This window comes from Oncorhynchus gorbuscha, unplaced genomic scaffold (genome assembly GCF_021184085.1).
Source record: "Oncorhynchus gorbuscha isolate QuinsamMale2020 ecotype Even-year unplaced genomic scaffold, OgorEven_v1.0 Un_scaffold_818, whole genome shotgun sequence".
In the NCBI taxonomy this organism is placed as follows: domain Eukaryota; kingdom Metazoa; phylum Chordata; class Actinopteri; order Salmoniformes; family Salmonidae; genus Oncorhynchus; species Oncorhynchus gorbuscha.
This window is the reverse complement of record NW_025745822.1, coordinates 231,266-253,942: the sequence shown is the minus strand read 5'-3', so window position 1 is coordinate 253,942 and position 22,677 is coordinate 231,266. Positions and strand designations below refer to the sequence as shown.

Below are 22,677 nucleotides of genomic sequence, written 5' to 3'. Positions count from 1 at the left end.
TTTTTTATACATTTGTTTTCGATTTGTGATCATGGGGTATAGTGTGGATTGATGAGAAAAAAAAAGAATTGTATCAATTTTAGAATAAGGCTGTAACGTAACAAAATGTAGAAACTGGTCTGAATAGTTTCCGAATGCACCGTATAATAATACTTCCTACATGCAACTCCCTTAAACATGTAACATTTAATTTTACTCAACTAATTGCTTTGCAATTGTAACGGATGTGAAACGGCTAGCTTAGTTAGCGGTGTGCGCTAAATAGCGTTTCAATCGGTTACGTCACTTGCTCTGAGACCTTGAAGTAGTAGTTCCCCTTGCTCTGAGACCTTGAAGTAGTAGTTCCCCTTGCTCTGCAAGGGCCGCGGCTTTTGTGGAGCGATGGGTAACGACGCTTCGTGGGTGACTGTTGTTGATGTGTGCAGAAGGTTCGCGCCCGGGTATGGGCGAGGGGACTGTTTAAAATTATACTGTTACACAATGTCGCGCGTCAAGCGCAGCATTTTGCCACCGGCAGCACCCATTGGGTATTCGTTGTGCGGAGGCTGTTTGAACATTAAATGACGAGACAGAGGCATTGATGCGAGTAACCACTCTTATTCAGTACATGACAACACATCCGGGTATCTCAAGCACCCCGGTAAAACACAAGAGTTGAGGGTAATGAACATTTACCAACAGATGGCATCACTGTGCCATCTTACACCCATAACAGAGGCGTGCCTAAACGGTCACTTTTTCAACAGTGTGTTGAAGTGGCTGACAGCGAGCAGACTAGAAGCATGCCCCGTTAATGAGGCAGCTGGAGTTGTATAGTATTTCTCCGACCCAGACAAAAAGATGATATTGAAGTTTATCTGTGCGGTTGTTACCCGGTCGCTATTCCTCCTCATCTCTCTGATAGGAGTATGGAGGGTGGTCTGGGTTAAGAATAATGCTCTTTATTGGTTCTTGACGATCCTTTATCTTCCTCTGGTGGTCGAGATGATTTTAACCCTGAAGAGAAAACAATTACAGGATTATAAATGGTAAATCTAAATAACATAGAACTGTGAAATGACTTTTTCTTCAAGTTTAGTAGCCTTGACTGTTTGTTTTTAATACCTTTTCATGTTATCTTTCCGTGTCTCCAGGTTTTCTCCTGCCATCTTCCTGTTCCTCATCAGTATCATTCCATCTCTATGGATTCTAGAGTTACATCATCAGCAGAACAAAGCTACTGATTCCAGGGTAAGGACTTTGGTCTTCTGTTTTATTTAGGATTTTTAATCATTTATTAATTCACTTTAGTTGTACATTTATTTGTAACTTGCATAATGAGCGGAAATCATATACTCTGTGTAAATGATGGTGTATGAAATCATGTACTGTGTGTAAATGATGGTGAATGTAATCTTATACTGTACTGTGTGTAAATGATGGTGAATGTAATCATGTACTGTGTGTAAATGATGGTGAATATAATCATGTACTGTGTGTAAATGATGGTGAATGTAATCATGTACTGTGTGTAAATGATGGTGAATGAAATCATGTACTGTGTGTAAATGATGGTGAATGTAATCATGTACTCTGTGTAAATGATGGTGAATGTAATCATGTACTGTGTGTAAATGATGGTGAATGTAATCATGTACTGTGTGTAAATGATGGTGAATGTAATCATGTACTGTGTGTAAATGATGCTGTTTCTTTTCTATTGTCCATACTGTAGGCTAGAACACATAGTATCGTATGAATTTAACTCATGTACTGTATGTCTGTTCATCCTCAGTGTGACAAACTGGATTCATCTGAAAACATAAAGAGCCTGTTAAACATGTGGAGAGGGAATTCCACCAATGGCAGCGAGACGTTACTCCAGGTGGGCAGAAGCCACAGTGTTTCCTGTGTCCTGCAGGTTTTTCCTACAGGCCTGTCGAGACAGAGGCTGCCTTTAACACCAGTTTGTTTGGTAATGCTGCTGGTGCACCTCAAAGACTTTATTGTGAGCTCAGACTTTTTATAACTAAAATAGATCTACAGAAGTTGTTTTTTAACTAAACAACCCTTAATAAAAACTATTACAAGCTTCGTCATACAGGACTTTTATTCATGTGGCAGACTGCTGCTGGCTGTAGTACCCTCCCCTGGCCTGAACTGGGCTCTCCCTTAACCTCTTAGAAAACATTCATTCATGTTTTTAAGGAGATTTTGAGATACTGATCTTTAATAATAACAACACTGGTTGGAGTTACCTAGTCATTAATAACCTCTAATCAGTTATACTAACCACTATGTGTCTCTCTGGTTGGAGTTACCTAGTCATTAATAACCTCTAATCAGTTATACTAACCACTATGTGTCTCTCTGGTTGGAGTTACCTAGTCATTAATAACCTCTAATCAGTTATACTAACCACTATGTGTCTCTCTGGTTGGAGTTACCTAGTCATTAATAACCTCTAATCAGTTATACTAACCACTATGTGTCTCTCTGGTTGGAGTTACCTAGTCATTAATAACCTCTAATCAGTTATACTAACCACTATGTGTCTCTCTGGTTGGAGTTACCTAGTCATTAATAACCTCTAATCAGTTATACTAACCACTATGTGTCTCTCTGGTTGGAGTTACCTAGTCATTAATAACCTCTAATCAGTTATACTAACCACTATGTGTCTCTCTGGTTGGAGTTACCTAGTCATTAATAACCTCTAATCAGTTATACTAACCACTATGTGTCTCTCTGGTTGGAGTTACCTAGTCATTAATAACCTCTAATCAGTAATACTAACCACTATGTGTCTCTCTGGTTGGAGTTACCTAGTCATTAATAACCTCTAATCAGTTATACTAACCACTATGTGTCTCTCTGGTTGGAGTTACCTAGTCATTAATAACCTCTAATCAGTTATACTAACCACTATGTGTCTCTCTGGTTGGAGTTACCTAGTCATTAATAACCTCTAATCAGTAATACTAACCACTATGTGTCTCTCTGGTTGGAGTTACCTAGTCATTAATAACCTCTAATCAGTTATACTAACCACTATGTGTCTCTCTGCTTGGCCCAACAGGGTTCAGTATCTCTGTTGTCGTCAGTGTGCGCTAACGACTGGATCCTGGCCCTGCACCAGACCCTGTTGATCCTGCTGGTCATAGGGAAGTGGCTGCTCCCTGTTGCAGGAGGGGTGACCAGGGATGAACTGTCTCAGCTCCTCCTCATCTTCGTAGGCACTGCCGCTGACATCCTGGAGTTCACCTCAGAGACACTGTTGGATGTCAAGTAGGTCCCTGACCTCTAACCCCTAACCCCTAACCCCTAAACCCTAACCATAACCTGACATCCTGGAGTTCACCTCGGAGACACTGTTGGATGTCAAGTAGGTCCCTGACCTCTAACCCCTAACCCCTAACCATAACCTGACATCCTGGAGTTCACCTCAGAGACACTGTTGGATGTCAAGTAGGTCCCTGACCTCTAACCCCTAACCCTAACCCCTAACCATAACCTGACATCCTGGAGTTCACCTCAGAGACACTGTTGGATGTCAAGTAGGTCCCTGACCTCTAACCTCTAACCCCTAACCCCTAACCATAACCTGACATCCTGGAGTTCACCTCAGAGACACTGTTGGATGTCAAGTAGGTCCCTGACCTCTAACCCCTAACCCCTAACCATAACCTGACATCCTGGAGTTCACCTCAGAGACACTGTTGGATGTCAAGTAGGTCCCTGACCTCTAACCCCTAACCCCTAAACATAACCTGACATCCTGGAGTTCACCTCAGAGACACTGTTGGATGTCAAGTAGGTCCCTGACCTCTAACCCCTAAACCCTAACCATAACCTGACATCCTGGAGTTCACCTCAGAGACACTGTTGGATGTCAAGTAGGTCCCTGACCTCTAACCCCTAACCATAACCTGACATCCTGGAGTTCACCTCAGAGACACTGTTGGATGTCAAGTAGGTCCCTGACCTCTAACCCCTAACCCCTAACCCCTAAACCCTAACCATAACCTGACATCCTGGAGTTCACCTCAGAGACACTGTTGGATGTCAAGTAGGTCCCTGACCTCTAACCCCTAACCCCTAAACATAACCTGACATCCTGGAGTTCACCTCAGAGACACTGTTGGATGTCAAGTAGGTCCCTGACCTCTAACCCCTAACCCTAACCCCTAACCATAACCTGACATCCTGGAGTTCACCTCAGAGACACTGTTGGATGTCAAGTAGGTCCCTGACCTCTAACCCCTAACCCCTAAACCCTAACCATAACCTGACATCCTGGAGTTCACCTCAGAGACACTGTTGGATGTCAAGTAGGTCCCTGACCTCTAACCCCTAAACCCTAACCATAACCTGACATCCTGGAGTTCACCTCAGAGACACTGTTGGATGTCAAGTGAGTCCCTGACCTCTAACCCCTAACCCTAACCTCTGAGATACTGTCTAATGTCAAGTGAGTCCCTTAACCCCGACCCCTAACCCTTAACCTCAGAAATACTTTCTGATGTAGATATTTTAAGTCAGTAGACATTATATGTAGCCTGAGTGCCAGTCTGTTTCTGCACTCTTGGCATGACAATTCCATAATGAACAGAAACAGACTGGACCCAGGCTATAATACCATGACAATTCCATAATGAACAGAAACAGACTGGACCCAGGCTACAGTACCATGACAATTCCATAATGAACAGAAACAGACTGGACCCAGGCTACAGTACCATGACAATTCCATAATGAACAGAAACAGACTGGACCCAGGCTATAGTACCATGAACAGAAACAGACTGGACCCAGGCTATAGTACCATGACAATTCCATAATGAACAGAAACAGACTGGACCCAGGCTACAGTACCATGACAATTCCAATAGGAACAGAAACAGACTGGACCCAGGCTACAGTACCATGACAATTTCATAATGAACAGAAACAGACTGGACCCAGGCTACAGTACCATGACAATTCCATAAAGAACAGAAACAGACTGGACCCAGGCTACAGTACCATGACAATTCCATAATGAACAGAAACAGACTGGACCCAGGCTACAGTACCATGACAATTTCATAATGAACAGAAACAGACTGGACCCAGGCTACAGTACCATGACAATTCCATAATGAACAGAAACAGACTGGACCCAGGCTACAGTACCATGACAATTCCATAATGAACAGAAACAGACTGGACCCAGGCTATAGTACCATGACAATTCCATAATGAACAGAAACAGACTGGACCCAGGCTATAGTACCATGACAATTCCATAATGAACAGAAACAGACTGGACCCAGGCTACAGTACCATGACAATTCCATAATGATCAGAAACAGACTGGACCCAGGCTATAGTACCATGACAATTCCAATAGGAACAGAAACAGACTGGACCCAGGCTATAGTACCATGACAATTCCAATAGGAACAGAAACAGACTGGACCCAGGCTACAGTACCATGACAATTCCATAACGAACAGAAACAGACGGGACCCAGGCTACAGTACCATGACAATTCCATAATGAACAGAAACAGACTGGACCCAGGCTACAGTACCATGACCAGAAACAGACTGGACCCAGGCTATAGTACCATGACAATTCCATTAGGAACAGAAACAGACTGGACCCAGGAAACAGTACCATGACAATTCCATAATGAACAGAAACAGACTGGACCCAGGCTACAGTACCATGACAATTCCATTAGGAACAGAAACAGACTGGACCCAGGCTACAGTACCATGACCAGAAACAGACTGGACCCAGGCTACAGTACCATGACCAGAAACAGACTGGACCCAGGCTATAGTACCATGACCAGAAACAGACGGGACCCAGGCTATAGTACCATGAACAGAAACAGACTGGACCCAGGCTATAGTACCATGACAATTCCATAATGAACAGAAACAGACTGGACCCAGGCTATAGTACCAGTGCAGATAAACATACATGTGAATGTTTCTGCAGCTTCCCTTACCAATGTTAAACCATGTCTCCCACAGGGACAGCAGTCCCAGCATGGTGTACGTCATCCTCGGAGTCTGGACGTGGAGTATGTTCCAGTTTCCTCTCCACCTATCAGGTACTGTGTGTTTCTATCCTGGCTCTTCTTATGGTTACGGTAACCATCATGTTATTGTACTGTTATACAGGGAATTATGGTAACCATAATGGTATTGCTGTGTTATACAGAGAATTACGGTAACCATAATGTTATTGCTCTGTTATACAGGTGATTACGGTAACCATAATGTTATTGCTGTGTTATACAGAGAATTACGGTAACCATAATGTTATTGCTCTGTTATACAGGGAATTACGGTAACCATAATGTTATTTCTGTGAAATACAGGGAATTACGGTAACCATAATGTTATTGCTCTGTTATACAGGGAATTACGGTAACCATAATGTTATTTCTGTGTTATACAGGGAATTACGGTAACCATAATGTTATTGCTCTGTTATACAGGGAATTACGGTAACCATAATGTTATTGCTCTGTTATACAGGGAATTACGGTAACCATAATGTTATTGCTGTGTTATACAGGGAATTACGGTAACCATAATGTTATTGCTGTGTTATACAGGGAATTACAGTAACCATAATGTTATTGCTGTGTTATACAGGGAATTACGGTAACCATAATGTTATTGCTGTGTTATACAGGGAATTACGGTAACCATAATGTTATTGCTCTGTTATACAGGGAATTATGGTAACCATAATGTTATTGCTGTGTTATACAGGGAATTACGGTAACCATAATGTTATTGCTCTGTTATACAGGGAATTACAGTAACCATAATGTTATTGCTGTGTTATACAGGGAATTACGGTAACCATAATGTTATTGCTGTGTTATACAGGGAATTACGGTAACCATAATGTTATTGCTGTGTTATACAGGGAATTACGGTAACCATAATGTTATTGCTCTGTTATACAGGGAATTACGGTAACCATAATGTTATTGCTCTGTTATACAGGGAATTACGGTAACCATAATGTTATTGCTCTGTTATACAGGGAATTACGGTAACCATAATGTTATTGCTCTCTTATACAGGGAATTACAGTAACCATCATGTTATTGCTCTGATATACAGGGAATTACAGTAACCTTAATGGTATTGCTCTGTTATACAGGGAATTACGGTAACCATAATGTTATTGCTCTGTTCTACAGGGAATGATCAAAATCAAATCAAATCAAATTTATTTATATAGCCCCTCGTACATCAGCTGATATCTTAAAGTGCTGTACAGAAACCCAGCCTAAAACCCCAAATAGCAAGCAATGCAGGTGTAGAAGCACGGTGGCTAGGAAAAACTCCCTAGAAAGGCCAAAACCTAGGAAGAAACATAGAGAGGAACCAGGCTATGTGGGGTGGCCAGTCCTCTACTGGCTGTGCCGGGTGGAGATTATAACAGAACATGGCCAAGATGTTCAAATGTTCATAAATGACCAGCATGGTCAAATAATAATAATCACAGGCAGAACAGTTGAAACTGGAGCAGCAGCACGGCCAGGTGGACTGGGGACAGCAAGGAGTCATCATGTCAGGTAGTCCTGAGGCATGGTCCTCGGGCTCAGGTCCTCCAAGAGAGAGAAAGAAAGAGAGAAAGAGAGAATTAGAGAGAGCATACTTAAATTCACACAGGACACCGGATAAGACAGGAGAAGTACTCCAGATATAACAAACTGACCCCCCGACACATAAACTACTGCAGCATAAATACTGGAGGTTGAGACAGGAGTGGTCAGGAGACACTGTGGCCCCATCCGATGACACCCCAGGACAGGGCAAAACAGGAAGGATATAACCCCACCCACTTTGCCATAGCACAGCCCCCACACCACTAGAGGGATATCTTCAACCACCAACTTACCATCCTGAGACAAGGCCGAGTATAGCCCACAAAGATCTCCGCCACGGCACAACCCAAGGGGGCGCCAACCCAGACAGGATGACCACATCAGTGAATCAACCCACTCAGGTGACGCACCCCTTCCAGGGACGGTATGAAAGAGCCCCAGTAAGCCAGTGACTCAGCCCCTGTAATAGGGTTAGAGGCAGAGAATCCTGGTGGAAAGAGGGGATTCGGCCAGGCAGACGACAGCAAGGGCGGTTCGTTGTTCCAGAGCCTTTCCGTTCACCTTCCCACTCCTGGGCCAGACTACACTCAATCATATGACCCACTGAAGAGATGAGTCTTCAGTAAAGACTTAAAGGTTGAGACCGAGTTTGCGTCTCTTACATGGGTAGGCAGACCATTCCATAAAAATGGAGCTCTATAGGAGAAAGCCCTGCCTCCAGCTGTTTGCTTAGAAATTCTAGGGACAATTAGGAGGCCTGCGTCTTGTGACCGTAGCGTACGTGTAGGTATGTACGGCAGGACCAAATCAGAGAGATAGGTAGGAGCAAGCCCATGTAATGCTTTGTAGGTTAGCAGTAAAACCTAGAAATCAGCCCTTGCCTTAACAGGAAGCCAGTGTAGAGACGCTAGCACTGGAGTAATATGATCAAATTTTTTGGTTCTAGTCAGGATTCTAGCAGCCGTATTTAGCACTAACTGAAGTTTATTTAGTGCTTTATCCGGGTAGCTGGAAAGTAGAGCATTGCAGTAGTCTAACCTGGAAGTGACAAAAGCATGGATGAATTTTTCTGCATAATTTTTGGACAGAAAGTTTCTGATTTTTGCAATGTTACGTAGATGGAAAAAGCTGTCCTTAAAATGGTCTTGATATGTTCTTCAAAAGAGAGATCAGGGTCCAGAGTAACGCCGAGGTCCTTCACAGTTTTATTTGAGACGACTGTACAACCAGCAAGATTAATTGTCAGATTCAACAGAAGATCTCTTTGTTTCTTGGGACCTAGAACAAGCATCTCTGTTTTGTCCGAGTTTAATAGTAGAAAGTTTGCAGCCATCCACTTCCTTATTTATGTCTGAAACACATGCTTCTAGCGAGGGCAATTTTGGGGCTTCACCATGTTCATGGTGAATTATGGTAACCATAATGTTATTGCTCTGTTATACAGGGAATTACGGTAACCATAATGTTATTGCTCTGTTATACAGGGAATTACGGTAACCATAATGTTATTGCTCTCTTATACAGGGAATTACAGTAACCATCATGTTATTGCTCTGATATACAGGGAATTACAGTAACCTTAATGGTATTGCTCTGTTATACAGGGAATTACGGTAACCATAATGTTATTGCTCTGTTCTACAGGGAATGATCAAAATCAAATCAAATCAAATTTATTTATATAGCCCCTCGTACATCAGCTGATATCTTAAAGTGCTGTACAGAAACCCAGCCTAAAACCCCAAATAGCAAGCAATGCAGGTGTAGAAGCACGGTGGCTAGGAAAAACTCCCTAGAAAGGCCAAAACCTAGGAAGAAACATAGAGAGGAACCAGGCTATGTGGGGTGGCCAGTCCTCTACTGGCTGTGCCGGGTGGAGATTATAACAGAACATGGCCAAGATGTTCAAATGTTCATAAATGACCAGCATGGTCAAATAATAATAATCACAGGCAGAACAGTTGAAACTGGAGCAGCAGCACGGCCAGGTGGACTGGGGACAGCAAGGAGTCATCATGTCAGGTAGTCCTGAGGCATGGTCCTCGGGCTCAGGTCCTCCAAGAGAGAGAAAGAAAGAGAGAAAGAGAGAATTAGAGAGAGCATACTTAAATTCACACAGGACACCGGATAAGACAGGAGAAGTACTCCAGATATAACAAACTGACCCCGACACATAAACTACTGCAGCATAAATACTGGAGGTTGAGACAGGAGTGGTCAGGAGACACTGTGGCCCCATCCGATGACACCCCAGGACAGGGCAAAACAGGAAGGATATAACCCCACCCACTTTGCCATAGCACAGCCCCCACACCACTAGAGGGATATCTTCAACCACCAACTTACCATCCTGAGACAAGGCCGAGTATAGCCCACAAAGATCTCCGCCACGGCACAACCCAAGGGGGGGGCGCCAACCCAGACAGGATGACCACATCAGTGAATCAACCCACTCAGGTGACGCACCCCTTCCAGGGACGGTATGAAAGAGCCCCAGTAAGCCAGTGACTCAGCCCCTGTAATAGGGTTAGAGGCAGAGAATCCTGGTGGAAAGAGGGGATTCGGCCAGGCAGACGACAGCAAGGGCGGTTCGTTGTTCCAGAGCCTTTCCGTTCACCTTCCCACTCCTGGGCCAGACTACACTCAATCATATGACCCACTGAAGAGATGAGTCTTCAGTAAAGACTTAAAGGTTGAGACCGAGTTTGCGTCTCTTACATGGGTAGGCAGACCATTCCATAAAAATGGAGCTCTATAGGAGAAAGCCCTGCCTCCAGCTGTTTGCTTAGAAATTCTAGGGACAATTAGGAGGCCTGCGTCTTGTGACCGTAGCGTACGTGTAGGTATGTACGGCAGGACCAAATCAGAGAGATAGGTAGGAGCAAGCCCATGTAATGCTTTGTAGGTTAGCAGTAAAACCTAGAAATCAGCCCTTGCCTTAACAGGAAGCCAGTGTAGAGACGCTAGCACTGGAGTAATATGATCAAATTTTTTGGTTCTAGTCAGGATTCTAGCAGCCGTATTTAGCACTAACTGAAGTTTATTTAGTGCTTTATCCGGGTAGCTGGAAAGTAGAGCATTGCAGTAGTCTAACCTGGAAGTGACAAAAGCATGGATGAATTTTTCTGCATAATTTTTGGACAGAAAGTTTCTGATTTTTGCAATGTTACGTAGATGGAAAAAAGCTGTCCTTAAAATGGTCTTGATATGTTCTTCAAAAGAGAGATCAGGGTCCAGAGTAACGCCGAGGTCCTTCACAGTTTTATTTGAGACGACTGTACAACCAGCAAGATTAATTGTCAGATTCAACAGAAGATCTCTTTGTTTCTTGGGACCTAGAACAAGCATCTCTGTTTTGTCCGAGTTTAATAGTAGAAAGTTTGCAGCCATCCACTTCCTTATTTATGTCTGAAACACATGCTTCTAGCGAGGGCAATTTTGGGGCTTCACCATGTTCATGGTGAATTATGGTAACCATAATGTTATTGCTCTGTTATACAGGTGATTACGGTAACCATGATGTTATTGCTCTGTTATACAGGTGATTACAGTAACCATGATGTTATTGCTCTGTTATACAGGTGATTACAGTAACCATGATGTTATTGCTCTGTTATACAGGTGATTACGGTAACCATGATGTTATTTTTTTAAACATTTTTATTTCACCTTTATTTAACCAGGTAGGCTAGTTGAGAACAAGTTCTCATTTGCAACTGCAACCTGGCCAAGATAAAGCAAAGCAGTTTGACACAAACAACAACACAGAGTTACACATGGAATAAACAAACATACAGTCAATAATACAGTACAAAAATCTATATACAGCATGTGCAAATGAGGTAAGATTAGGGAGGTAAGGCAATAAATAGGCCATGGTGGCGAAGTAATTACAATATAGAAATTAAACACTGGAATGGTAGGATGTGCAGAAGATGAATGTGCAAGTAGAGATAATGGGGTGTAAATGTTATGCAGGTGAATGAGGACCCAAAAGCGACTTGGCGAAAACAGAGTCTTTATTCCAGTAAAGGAAATATGCAATACTCCTAGACAAATCGGAGCGGTAAACAAAGCATAAAAAACAATTCCACTCGTAATGACGAGGACAGACTGGAGACTCGACCATAAACTGTAGGTTGCCTCGGGAAGGCACTGACCGTAGCAGACTCAGACACCTGCTCACCACGCAGCATCTGAGGGAAACACGACACGACAGGGCGAGACAAAGACACAGCACGGTGAACAATATACAAGGATCCGACAGGACAGAAACGGAAGACAAGGGGAGAAATAGGGACTCTAATCAGAGGAAAAGATAGGGAACAGGTGTGGAACGACTAAATGATTGATTAGGGGAATAGGAACAGCTGGGAGCAGGAACGGAACGATAGAGAGAAGAGAGAGAGGGAGGGAGAGAGAAAAAAGGGAACGAACCTAAAAAGACCAGCAGGGGGAAAACGAACAGAAGGGAAAGCAAAATGACAAGACAATATAAGACAAAACATGACAGTACCCCCCCACTCACCGAGCGCCTCCTGGCGCACTCGAGGAGGAATCCTGGCGGCAACGGAGGAAATCATCAATCAGCGAACGGTCCAGCACGTCCCGAGACGGAACCCAACTCCTCTCCTCAGGACCGTAACCCTCCCAATCCACTAAGTATTGGTGACCCCGTCCCCGAGAACGCATGTCCATGATCCTACGTACCTTGTAAATAGGTGCGCTCTCGACAAGGACGGGAGGGGGGGAGGGAAGACGAACGGGGTGCGAAGAAAGGGCTTGACACAGGAGACATGGAAGACAGGATGGACGCGACGAAGATGTCGCGGAAGAAGCAGTCGCACAGCGACAGGATTGACGACCTGGGAGACACGGAACGGACCAATGAACCGCGGAGTCAACTTACGAGAAGCTGTCGTAAGAGGAAGGTTGCGAGTGGAAAGCCACACTCTCTGGCCGCAACAATACCTAGGACTCTTAATCCTACGTTTATTGGCGGCTCTCACAGTCTGTGCCCTGTAACGGCAAAGTGCAGACCTCACCCTCCTCCAGGTGCGCTCACAACGTTGGACAAACGCTGAGCGGAGGGAACGCTGGACTCGGCAAGCTGGGATGAGAACAGAGGAGGCTGGTAACCCAGACTAGTCTGAAACGGAGATAACCCGGTAGCAGACGAAGGAAGCAAGTTGTGAGCGTATTCTGCCCAGGGGAGCTGTTCTGCCCAAGACGCAGGGTTTCTGAAAGAAAGGCTGCGTAGTATGCGACCAATCGTCTGATTGGCCCTCTCTGCTTGACCGTTAGACTGGGGATGAAACCCGGAAGAGAGACTGACAGACGCACCAATCAAACGACAGAACTCCCTCCAAAACTGTGACGTGAATTGCGGGCCTCTGTCTGAAACGGCGTCTAACGGGAGGCCATGAATTCTGAACACATTCTCGATGATGATTTGTGCCGTCTCCTTAGCGGAAGGAAGTTTAGCGAGGGGAATGAAATGTGCCGCCTTAGAGAACCTATCGACAACCGTAAGAATCACAGTCTTCCCCGCAGACAAAGGCAGACCGGTAATGAAGTCTAGGGCGATGTGAGACCATGGTCGAGAAGGAATGGGAAGCGGTCTGAGACGACCGGCAGGAGGAGAGTTACCTGACTTAGTCTGCGCGCAGTCCGAACAAGCAGCCACGAAACGGCGCGTGTCACGCTCCTGAGTAGGCCACCAAAAGCGCTGGCGAATAGAAGCAAGAGTACCTCGAACGCCGGGATGACCAGCTAACTTGGCAGAGTGAGCCCACTGAAGAACAGCCAGACGAGTAGAAACAGGAACGAAAAGAAGGTTACTAGGACAAGCGCGCGGCGACGCAGTGTGCGTGAGTGCTTGCTTAACCTGTCTTTCAATTCCCCAGACTGTCAACCCGACAACACGCCCATAAGGAAGAATCCCCTCGGGATCAGTAGAAGCCACAGAAGAACTAAAAAGACGGGATAAGGCATCAGGCTTGGTGTTCTTACTACCCGGACGGTAAGAAATCACAAACTCGAAACGAGCGAAAAACAACGCCCAACGAGCTTGATGAGCATTAAGTCGTTTGGCAGAACGGATGTACTCAAGGTTCTTATGGTCTGTCCAAACGACAAAAGGAACGGTCGCCCCTCCAACCACTGTCGCCATTCGCCTAGGGCTAAGCGGATGGCGAGCAGTTCGCGGTTACCCACATCATAGTTGCGTTCAGATGGCGACAGGCGATGAGAAAAATAAGCGCAAGGATGAACCTTATCGTCAGACTGGAAGCGCTGGGATAGAATGGCTCCCACGCCTACCTCTGAAGCGTCAACCTCGACAATGAATTGTCTAGTGACGTCAGGAGTAACGAGGATAGGAGCGGACGTAAAACGTTCTTTTAGAAGATCAAAAGCTCCCTGGGCGGAACCGGACCACTTAAAACACGTCTTGACAGAAGTAAGAGCTGTGAGAGGGGCAGCAACTTGACCGAAATTACGAATGAAACGCCGATAGAAATTAGCGAAACCTAGAAAGCGCTGCAACTCGACACGTGACCTTGGAACGGGCCACTCACTGACAGCTTGGACCTTAGCGGAATCCATCTGAATGCCTTCAGCGGAAATAACAGAACCGAGAAAAGTAACGGAGGAGACATGAAAAGAGCACTTCTCAGCCTTCACGTAGAGACAATTCTCTAAAAGGCGCTGGAGTACACGTCGAACGTGCTGAACATGAATCTCGAGTGACGGTGAAAAAATCAGGATATCGTCAAGGTAGACAAAAACAAAGATGTTCAGCATGTCTCTCAGAACATCATTAACTAATGCCTGAAAAACAGCTGGCGCATTGGCGAGACCAAACGGCAGAACCCGGTACTCAAAATGCCCTAACGGAGTGTTAAACGCCGTTTTCCACTCGTCCCCCTCTCTGATGCGCACGAGATGGTAAGCGTTACGAAGGTCCAACTTAGTAAAGCACCTGGCTCCCTGCAGAATCTCGAAGGCTGATGACATAAGGGGAAGCGGATAACGATTCTTAACCGTTATGTCATTCAGCCCTCGATAATCCACGCAGGGGCGCAGAGTACCGTCCTTCTTCTTAACAAAAAAAACCCCGCCCGGCCGGAGAGGAAGAAGGCACAACGGTACCGGCGTCAAGAGACACAGACAAATAATCCTCGAGAGCCTTACGTTCGGGAGCCGACAGAGAGTATAGTCTACCCCGAGGAGGAGTGGTCCCCGGAAGGAGATCAATACTACAATCATACGACCGGTGAGGAGGAAGGGAGTTGGCTCGGGACCGACTGAAGACCGTGCGCAGATCATGATATGCCTCCGGCACTCCTGTCAAATCGCCAGGTTCCTCCTGAGAAGTGGGGACAGAAGAAACGGGAGGGATACCAGACATTAAACACTTCACATGACAAGAAACGTTCCAGGATTGGATAGAATTACTAGACCAATTAATAGAAGGATTATGACATACTAGCCAGGGATGACCCAAAACAACAGGTGTAAAAGGTGAACGAAAAATCAAAAAAGAAATAGTTTCACTGTGGTTACCAGATACTGTGAGGGTTAAAGGTAGTGTCTCATATCTGATACTGGGAAGATGACTACCATCTAAGGCGAACATGGGCGTAGGCTTGTCTAACTGTCTGAAAGGAATGTCATGTTTCCGAGCCCATGCTTCGTCCATAAAACAACCCTCAGCCCCAGAGTCTATCAAGGCACTGCATGTAGCACCCGAACCGGTCCAGCGTAGATGGACCGACATAGTAGTACAGGATCTAGATGGAGAGACCTGAGTAGTAGCGCTCACCAGTAGCCCTCCGCTTACTGATGAGCTCTGGCTTTACTGGACATGAATTGACAAAATGTCCAGCAAGTCCGCAATAGAGGCACAGGCGGTTGGTGATCCTCCGTTCCCTCTCCTTAGTCGAGATGCGAATACCTCCCAGCTGCATGGGCTCAGTCTCTGAGCCAGAGGAGGGAGATGGTTGCGATGCGGAGCAGGGAAACACCGTTAACGCGAGCTCTCTTCCACGAGCTTGGTGACGAAGATCTACCCGTCGTTCTATGCGGATGGCGAGAGCAATCAAAGAGTCCACACTGGTAGGAACCTCCCGGGAGAGAATCTCATCTTTAACCACTGCGTGGAGTCCCTCCAGAAAACGAGCGAGCAACGCCGGCTCGTTCCAGTCACTAGAGGCAGCAAGAGTGCGAAACTCTATTGAGTAATCCGTTATGGATCGATCACCTTGGCATAGGGAAGCCAGGGCCCTAGAAGCCTCCCTACCAAAAACTGAACGGTCATAAACCCGAATCATCTCCTCTTTAAAGTTCTGGTAATTGTTAGAACAATCAGCCCTTGCCTCCCAGATAGCTGTGCCCCACTCTCGAGCCCGGCCAGTAAGGAGTGATATGACGTAAGCAACCCGAGCTCTCTCTCTAGAGTATGTGTTGGGTTGGAGAGAGAACACAATATCACACTGGGTGAGAAAGGAGCGGCACTCCGTGGGCTGCCCGGAGTAACAAGGTGGGTTATTAACCCTAGGTTCCGGAGGCTCGGCTGACCAGGAAGTAACAGGTGGCACGAGACGAAGACTCTGGAACTGTCCAGAGAGGTCGGAAACCTGAGCGGCCAGGTTCTCCACGGCATGACGAGCAGCAGACAATTCCTGCTCGTGTCTGCCGAGCATGGCTCCTTGGATCTCGACGGCAGTGTTACGAGCGTCTGTAGTCGCTGGGTCCATTCTTTGGTCGGATCCTTCTGTTATGCAGGTGAATGAGGACCCAAAAGCGACTTGGCGAAAACAGAGTCTTTATTCCAGTAAAGGAAATATGCAATACTCCTAGACAAATCGGAGCGGTAAACAAAGCATAAAAAACAATTCCACTCGTAATGACGAGGACAGACTGGAGACTCGACCATAAACTGTAGGTTGCCTCGGGAAGGCACTGACCGTAGCAGACTCAGACACCTGCTCACCACGCAGCATCTGAGGGAAACACGACACGACAGGGCGAGACAAAGACACAGCACGGTGAACAATATACAAGGATCCGACAGGACAGAAACGGAAGACAAGGGGAGAAATAGGGACTCTAATCAGAGGAAAAGATAGGGAACAGGTGTGGAACGACTAAATGATTGATTAGGGGAATAGGAACAGCTGGGAGCAGGAACGGAACGATAGAGAGAAGAGAGAGAGGGAGGGAGAGAGAAAAAAGGGAACGAACCTAAAAAGACCAGCAGGGGGAAAACGAACAGAAGGGAAAGCAAAATGACAAGACAATATAAGACAAAACATGACAGTAAAGGAGAAAGATAAATAAATAAATACAGTATGGGCATGAGGTAGATTGGAAGGGCTATTTACAGATAAGCTACGTACATGTGCAGGGAACTGTGAGCTGCTCTGACAACTGGCGCTTAAAGTCAGTGAGGGAGGTAAGAGTCTCCAGCTTCAGATTTTGCAGTTCGTTCCAGTCATTGGCAGCAGAGAACTGGAAGGAGAGGCGGCCAAAGGAAGAATTGGCTTTGGGGGTGACCAGGGAGATATACCTGCTGGAGCACGTGCTATGGGTGGGTGCTGCTATGGTGACCAGTGAGCTCAGATAAGGTGGGGCTTTAGCTAGCAGAGACTTGTAGATGACCTGGAGCCAGTGGGTTTGGCGACGAGTATGTAGTGAGGGCCAGCCAACGAGAGCATACAGGTCGCAGTGGTGGGTAGTATATGAGGCTTTGGTGACAAAACGGATGGCACTGTGATAGACTGCATCCAATTTGCTGAGTAGAGTATTGGAGGCTATTTTGTAAATGAGTCGAAAGCCTTGGCCAGGTTGATGAATACGGCTGCACAGTAATGTCTCTTATCGATGGCGGTTCTGATATCTTTTAGTACCTTGAGTGTGGCTGAGGTGCACCCATGACCAGCTCTGAAACCAGATTGCATAGCGGAGAAGGTACAGTGAGATTCGAAATGGTCAGTAATCTGTTTGTTAACTTGGCTTTCAAAGACCTTAGAAAGGCAGGGTAGAATAGATATAGGTCAGTAGCAGTTTGTGTCTAGAGTGTCTCCCCCTTTTGAAGAGGAGGATGACCACGGAAGTTTTCCAATCTTTGGGAATCTCACACGATACGAAAGAGAGGTTGAACAGGCTAGTAATAGGGGTTGCAACAATTTTGGCAGATAATTTTAGAAAGAGGGGGTCCAGATTGTCTAGCCCGGCTGATTTGTAGTGGTCCAGATTTTGCAGCTCTTTCAGAACATCAGCTGACTGGATTTGGGAGAAGGAGAAATGGGGAAGGCATGGGCGAGTTGCTGTTGGGGGTGCAGTGCTGTTGACCGGGGTAGGAGTAGCCAGGTGGAAAGCATGGCCAGCCGTAGAGAAATGCTTATTGAAATTCTCAATTATTGTGGATTTATCGGTGGTAACAGTGTTTCCTAGCCTCAGTGCAGTGGGCAGCTGGGAGGAGGTGCTCTTATTCTCCATGGACTTTACAGTGTTTCCTAGCCTCAGTGCAGTGGGCAGCTGGGAGGAGGTGCTCTTATTCTCCATGGACTTTACAGTGTTTCCTAGCCTCAGTGCAGTGGGCAGCTGGGAGGAGGTGTTCTTATTCTCCATGGACTTTACAGTGTTTCCTAGCCTCAGAGCAGTGGGCAGCTGGGAGGAGGTGTTCTTATTCTCCATGGTCTTTACAGTGTTTCCTAGCCTCAGAGCAGTGGGCAGCTGGGAGGAGGTGTTCTTATTCTCCATGGACTTTACAGTGTTTCCTAGCCTCAGTGCAGTGGGCAGCTGGGAGGAGGTGTTCTTATTCTCCATGGACTTTACAGTGTTTCCTAGCCTCAGTGCAGTGGGCAGCTGGGAGGAGGTGTTCTTATTCTCCATGGACTTTACAGTGTTTCCTAGCCTCAGAGCAGTGGGCAGCTGGGAGGAGATGCTCTTATTCTCCATGGTCTTTACAGTGTTTCCTAGCCTCAGTGCAGTGGGCAGCTGGGAGGAGGTGTTCTTATTCTCCATGGACTTTACAGTGTTTCCTAGCCTCAGAGCAGTGGGCAGCTGGGAGGAGATGCTCTTATTCTCCATGGACTTTACAGTGTTTCCTAGCCTCAGAGCAGTGGGCAGCTGGGAGGAGGTGCTCTTATTCTCCAGAACTTTACAGTGTTTCCTAGCCTCAGTGCAGTGGGCAGCTGGGAGGAGGTGTTCTTATTCTCCATGGTCTTTACAGTGTTTCCTAGCCTCAGTGCAGTGGGCAGCTGGGAGGAGGTGTTCTTATTCTCCATGGTCTTTACAGTGTTTCCTAGCCTCAGTGCAGTGGGCAGCTGGGAGGAGGTGTTCTTATTCTCCATGGTCTTTACAGTGTTTCCTAGCCTCAGAGCAGTGGGCAGCTGGGAGGAGGTGTTCTTATTCTCCATGGTCTTTACAGTGTTTCCTAGCCTCAGTGCAGTGGGCAGCTGGGAGGAGGTGTTCTTATTCTCCATGGACTTTACAGTGTTTCCTAGCCTCAGAGCAGTGGGCAGCTGGGAGGAGGTGTTCTTATTCTCCATGGACTTTACAGTGTTTCCTAGCCTCAGTGCAGTGGGCAGCTGGGAGGAGGTGCTCTTATTCTCCATGGACTTTACAGTGTTTCCTAGCCTCAGAGAAGTGGGCAGCTGGGAGGAGGTGCTCTTATTCTCCATGGACTTTACAGTGTTTCCTAGCCTCAGAGCAGTGGGCAGCTGGGAGGAGGTGTTCTTATTCTCCATGGACTTTACAGTGTTTCCTAGCCTCAGAGCAGTGGGCAGCTGGGAGGAGGTGTTCTTATTCTCCATGGACTTTACAGTGTTTCCTAGCCTCAGAGCAGTGGGCAGCTGGGAGGTGGTGTTCTTATTCTCCATGGACTTTACAGTGTTTCCTAGCCTCAGTGCAGTGGGCAGCTGGGAGGAGGTGCTCTTATTCTCCATGGACTTTACAGTGTTTCCTAGCCTCAGTGCAGTGGGCAGCTGGGAGGAGGTGCTCTTATTCTCCATGGACTTTACAGTGTTTCCTAGCCTCAGTGCAGTGGGCAGCTGGGAGGAGGTGCTCTTATTCTCCATGGACTTTACAGTGTTTCCTAGCCTCAGTGCAGTGGGCAGCTGGGTGGAGGTGCTCTTATTCTCCATGAACTTTACAGTGTTTCCTAGCCTCAGAGCAGTGGGCAGCTGGGAGGAGGTGCTCTTATTCTCCATGGACTTTACAGTGTTTCCTAGCCTCAGAGCAGTGGGCAGCTGGGAGGAGGTGCTCTTATTCTCCATGGACTTTACAGTGTTTCCTAGCCTCAGTGCAGTGGGCAGCTGGGAGGAGATGCTCTTATTCTCCAGAACTTTACAGTGTTTCCTAGCCTCAGTGCAGTGGGCAGCTGGGAGGAGGTGCTCTTATTCTCCAGAACTTTACAGTGTTTCCTAGCCTCAGTGCAGTGGGCAGCTGGGAGGAGGTGCTCTTATTCTCCATGGACTTTACAGTGTTTCCTAGCCTCAGTGCAGTGGGCAGCTGGGAGGAGGTGCTCTTATTCTCCATGGACTTTACAGTGTTTCCTAGCCTCAGTGCAGTGGGCAGCTGGGAGGAGGTGCTCTTATTCTCCATGGACTTTACAGTGTTTCCTAGCCTCAGAGCAGTGGGCAGCTGGGAGGAGGTGCTCTTATTCTCCATGGACTTTACAGTGTTTCCTAGCCTCAGAGCAGTGGGCAGCTGGGAGGAGGTGTTCTTATTCTCCATGGACTTTACAGTGTTTCCTAGCCTCAGAGCAGTGGGCAGCTGGGAGGAGGTGCTCTTATTCTCCATGGACTTTACAGTGTTTCCTAGCCTCAGAGCAGTGGGCAGCTGGGAGGAGGTGTTCTTATTCTCCATGGACTTTACAGTGTTTCCTAGCCTCAGTGCAGTGGGCAGCTGGGAGGAGGTGCTCTTATTCTCCATGGACTTTACAGTGTTTCCTAGCCTCAGTGCAGTGGGCAGCTGGGAGGAGGTGTTCTTATTCTCCATGGACTTTACAGTGTTTCCTAGCCTCAGTGCAGTGGGCAGCTGGGAGGAGGTGCTCTTATTCTCCGTGGACTTTACAGTGTTTCCTAGCCTCAGTGCAGTGGGCAGCTGGGAGGAGGTGTTCTTATTCTCCATGGACTTTACAGTGTTTCCTAGCCTCAGTGCAGTGGGCAGCTGGGAGGAGGTGCTCTTATTCTCCATGGACTTTACAGTGTTTCCTAGCCTCAGTGCAGTGGGCAGCTGGGAGGAGGTGTTCTTATTCTCCATGGACTTTACAGTGTTTCCTAGCCTCAGTGCAGTGGGCAGCTGGGAGGAGGTGCTCTTATTCTCCGTGGACTTTACAGTGTTTCCTAGCCTCAGTGCAGTGGACAGCTGGGAGGAGGTGCTCTTATTCTCCAGAACTTTTTTGAGTTTGTGCTACAGAATACAAATTTCTGCTTGTTCTGTTATACAGGGAATTATGGTAATGGCAATATTTTCCACCAGAATTTCTTGGGACCCAACTGCAAATATATTTATATTTATTTTATTCAGTCAGTATTTATGTATGTGGCGATATTTAGACACAGATTCTGGATTTCAATGTCACTAACTTATCCCACAAGACCAGCTGACCAATGTCTCTTCTATCCCCAGTGTCTACCTCCAGACCTGATGAATATTCAGAGGGGGACCAGGGTGTGTCTCTGCTGGCCAGACTAAGGACAGATATCTGGAGCATGGTGGAGAGCCTCTTCGTTCAGGACGGACCCTTCCTGGTGGTCCGCCTCACCCTCATCCTCTACTTCCAGGTCATACACCAGATGCTCATCTTCTTCGCCATCAAGAACTTCCTGGTGGTCATTCTGAACTTCTACCGTCTGTTTGCCATCTACTGCGACTACAAGGCTTCAGGTTGATCTGGGGTTATTGTCACGACTTCCTCAGAAGTCGGTCCCTCTCCTTGTTCGGGCGACGTTCGGCGATCGACGTCACTGGTCTTCTAGCCATCGCCGATCCATTTTCCATTTGTTTTTTGTCTTGTCTTTCCACACACCTGGTTTCAATTCCACTACATTACATGTTGTTTATTTAACCCTCTGTTCCCCCCATGTCCTTGTCCGGGATTATGTTTGTATGTGCTTGTGCACGTTATGCTGGTGTGCGGCGGGTTTTTGTACCATTTATTGATTGTTCTGTTTTTATGAATAAACTGCGCCGTTGGAAACACTGTTTTTGCTCTCCTGCGAACTGATAAATATCTCTGGGTTAGGGTGGTAGAGGGCTGACAGCAGAGGTGTCTGTCTGAACTGATAAATATCTCTGGGTTAGGGTGGTAGAGGGCTGACAGCAGAGGTGTCTGTCTGAACTGATAAATATCTCTGGGTTAGGGTGGTAGAGGGCTGACAGCAGAGGTGTCTGAACTGATAAATATCTCTGGGTTAGGGTGGTAGAGGGCTGACAGCAGAGGTGTCTGTATGAACTGATAAATATCTCTGGGTTAGGGTGGTAGAGGGCTGACAGCAGAGGTGTCTGTATGAACTGATAAATATCTCTGGGTTAGGGTGGTAGAGGGCTGACAGCAGAGGTGTCTGTCTGAACTGATAAATATCTCTGGGTTAGGGTGGTAGAGGGCTGACAGCAGAGGTGTCTGTCTGAACTGATAAATATCTCTGGGTTAGGGTGGTAGAGGGCTGACAGCAGAGGTGTCTGTCTGAACTGATAAATATCTCTGGGTTAGGGTGGTAGAGGGCTGACAGCAGAGGTGTCTGTCTGAACTGATAAATATCTCTGGGTTAGGGTGGTAGAGGGCTGACAGCAGAGGTGTCTGTCTGAACTGATAAATATCTCTGGGTTAGGGTGGTAGAGGGCTGACAGCAGAGGTGTCTGTCTGGATTTTTAACAGTCACAGCTACTGACAAATTATGAACATAAGATTGTTCATGTTTGTTTGATCTCTCTGGGCGCTTCCCCTTTAATGCCCAATTAAATAGTGCTTCTCCTTCCAATAGGGCGCTTCCCCTTTAATTCCCAATTTAAGAGTGCTTCTCCTTCCAATAGGGCGCTTCACCTTTAATTCCCAATTA

General features: G+C 46.5%; 1 protein-coding gene across 1 annotated transcript; it reads left to right on the top strand.

The window, feature by feature from the left end:
- The first annotated feature begins 801 nt into the window (after positions 1 to 801).
- LOC124020437 (transmembrane protein 26-like) lies at positions 802 to 21,852 on the top strand. The gene is made up of 6 exons (XM_046335676.1): positions 802 to 1,028; positions 1,134 to 1,230; positions 1,775 to 1,864; positions 3,059 to 3,267; positions 6,006 to 6,085; positions 21,248 to 21,852. The coding sequence occupies exons 1-6, from the start codon at positions 841 to 843 to the stop codon at positions 21,508 to 21,510; spliced, it is 927 nt and encodes a 308-aa protein (XP_046191632.1). The 5' UTR covers positions 802 to 840; the 3' UTR covers positions 21,511 to 21,852.
- Positions 21,853 to 22,677: the final 825 nt, after the last annotated feature.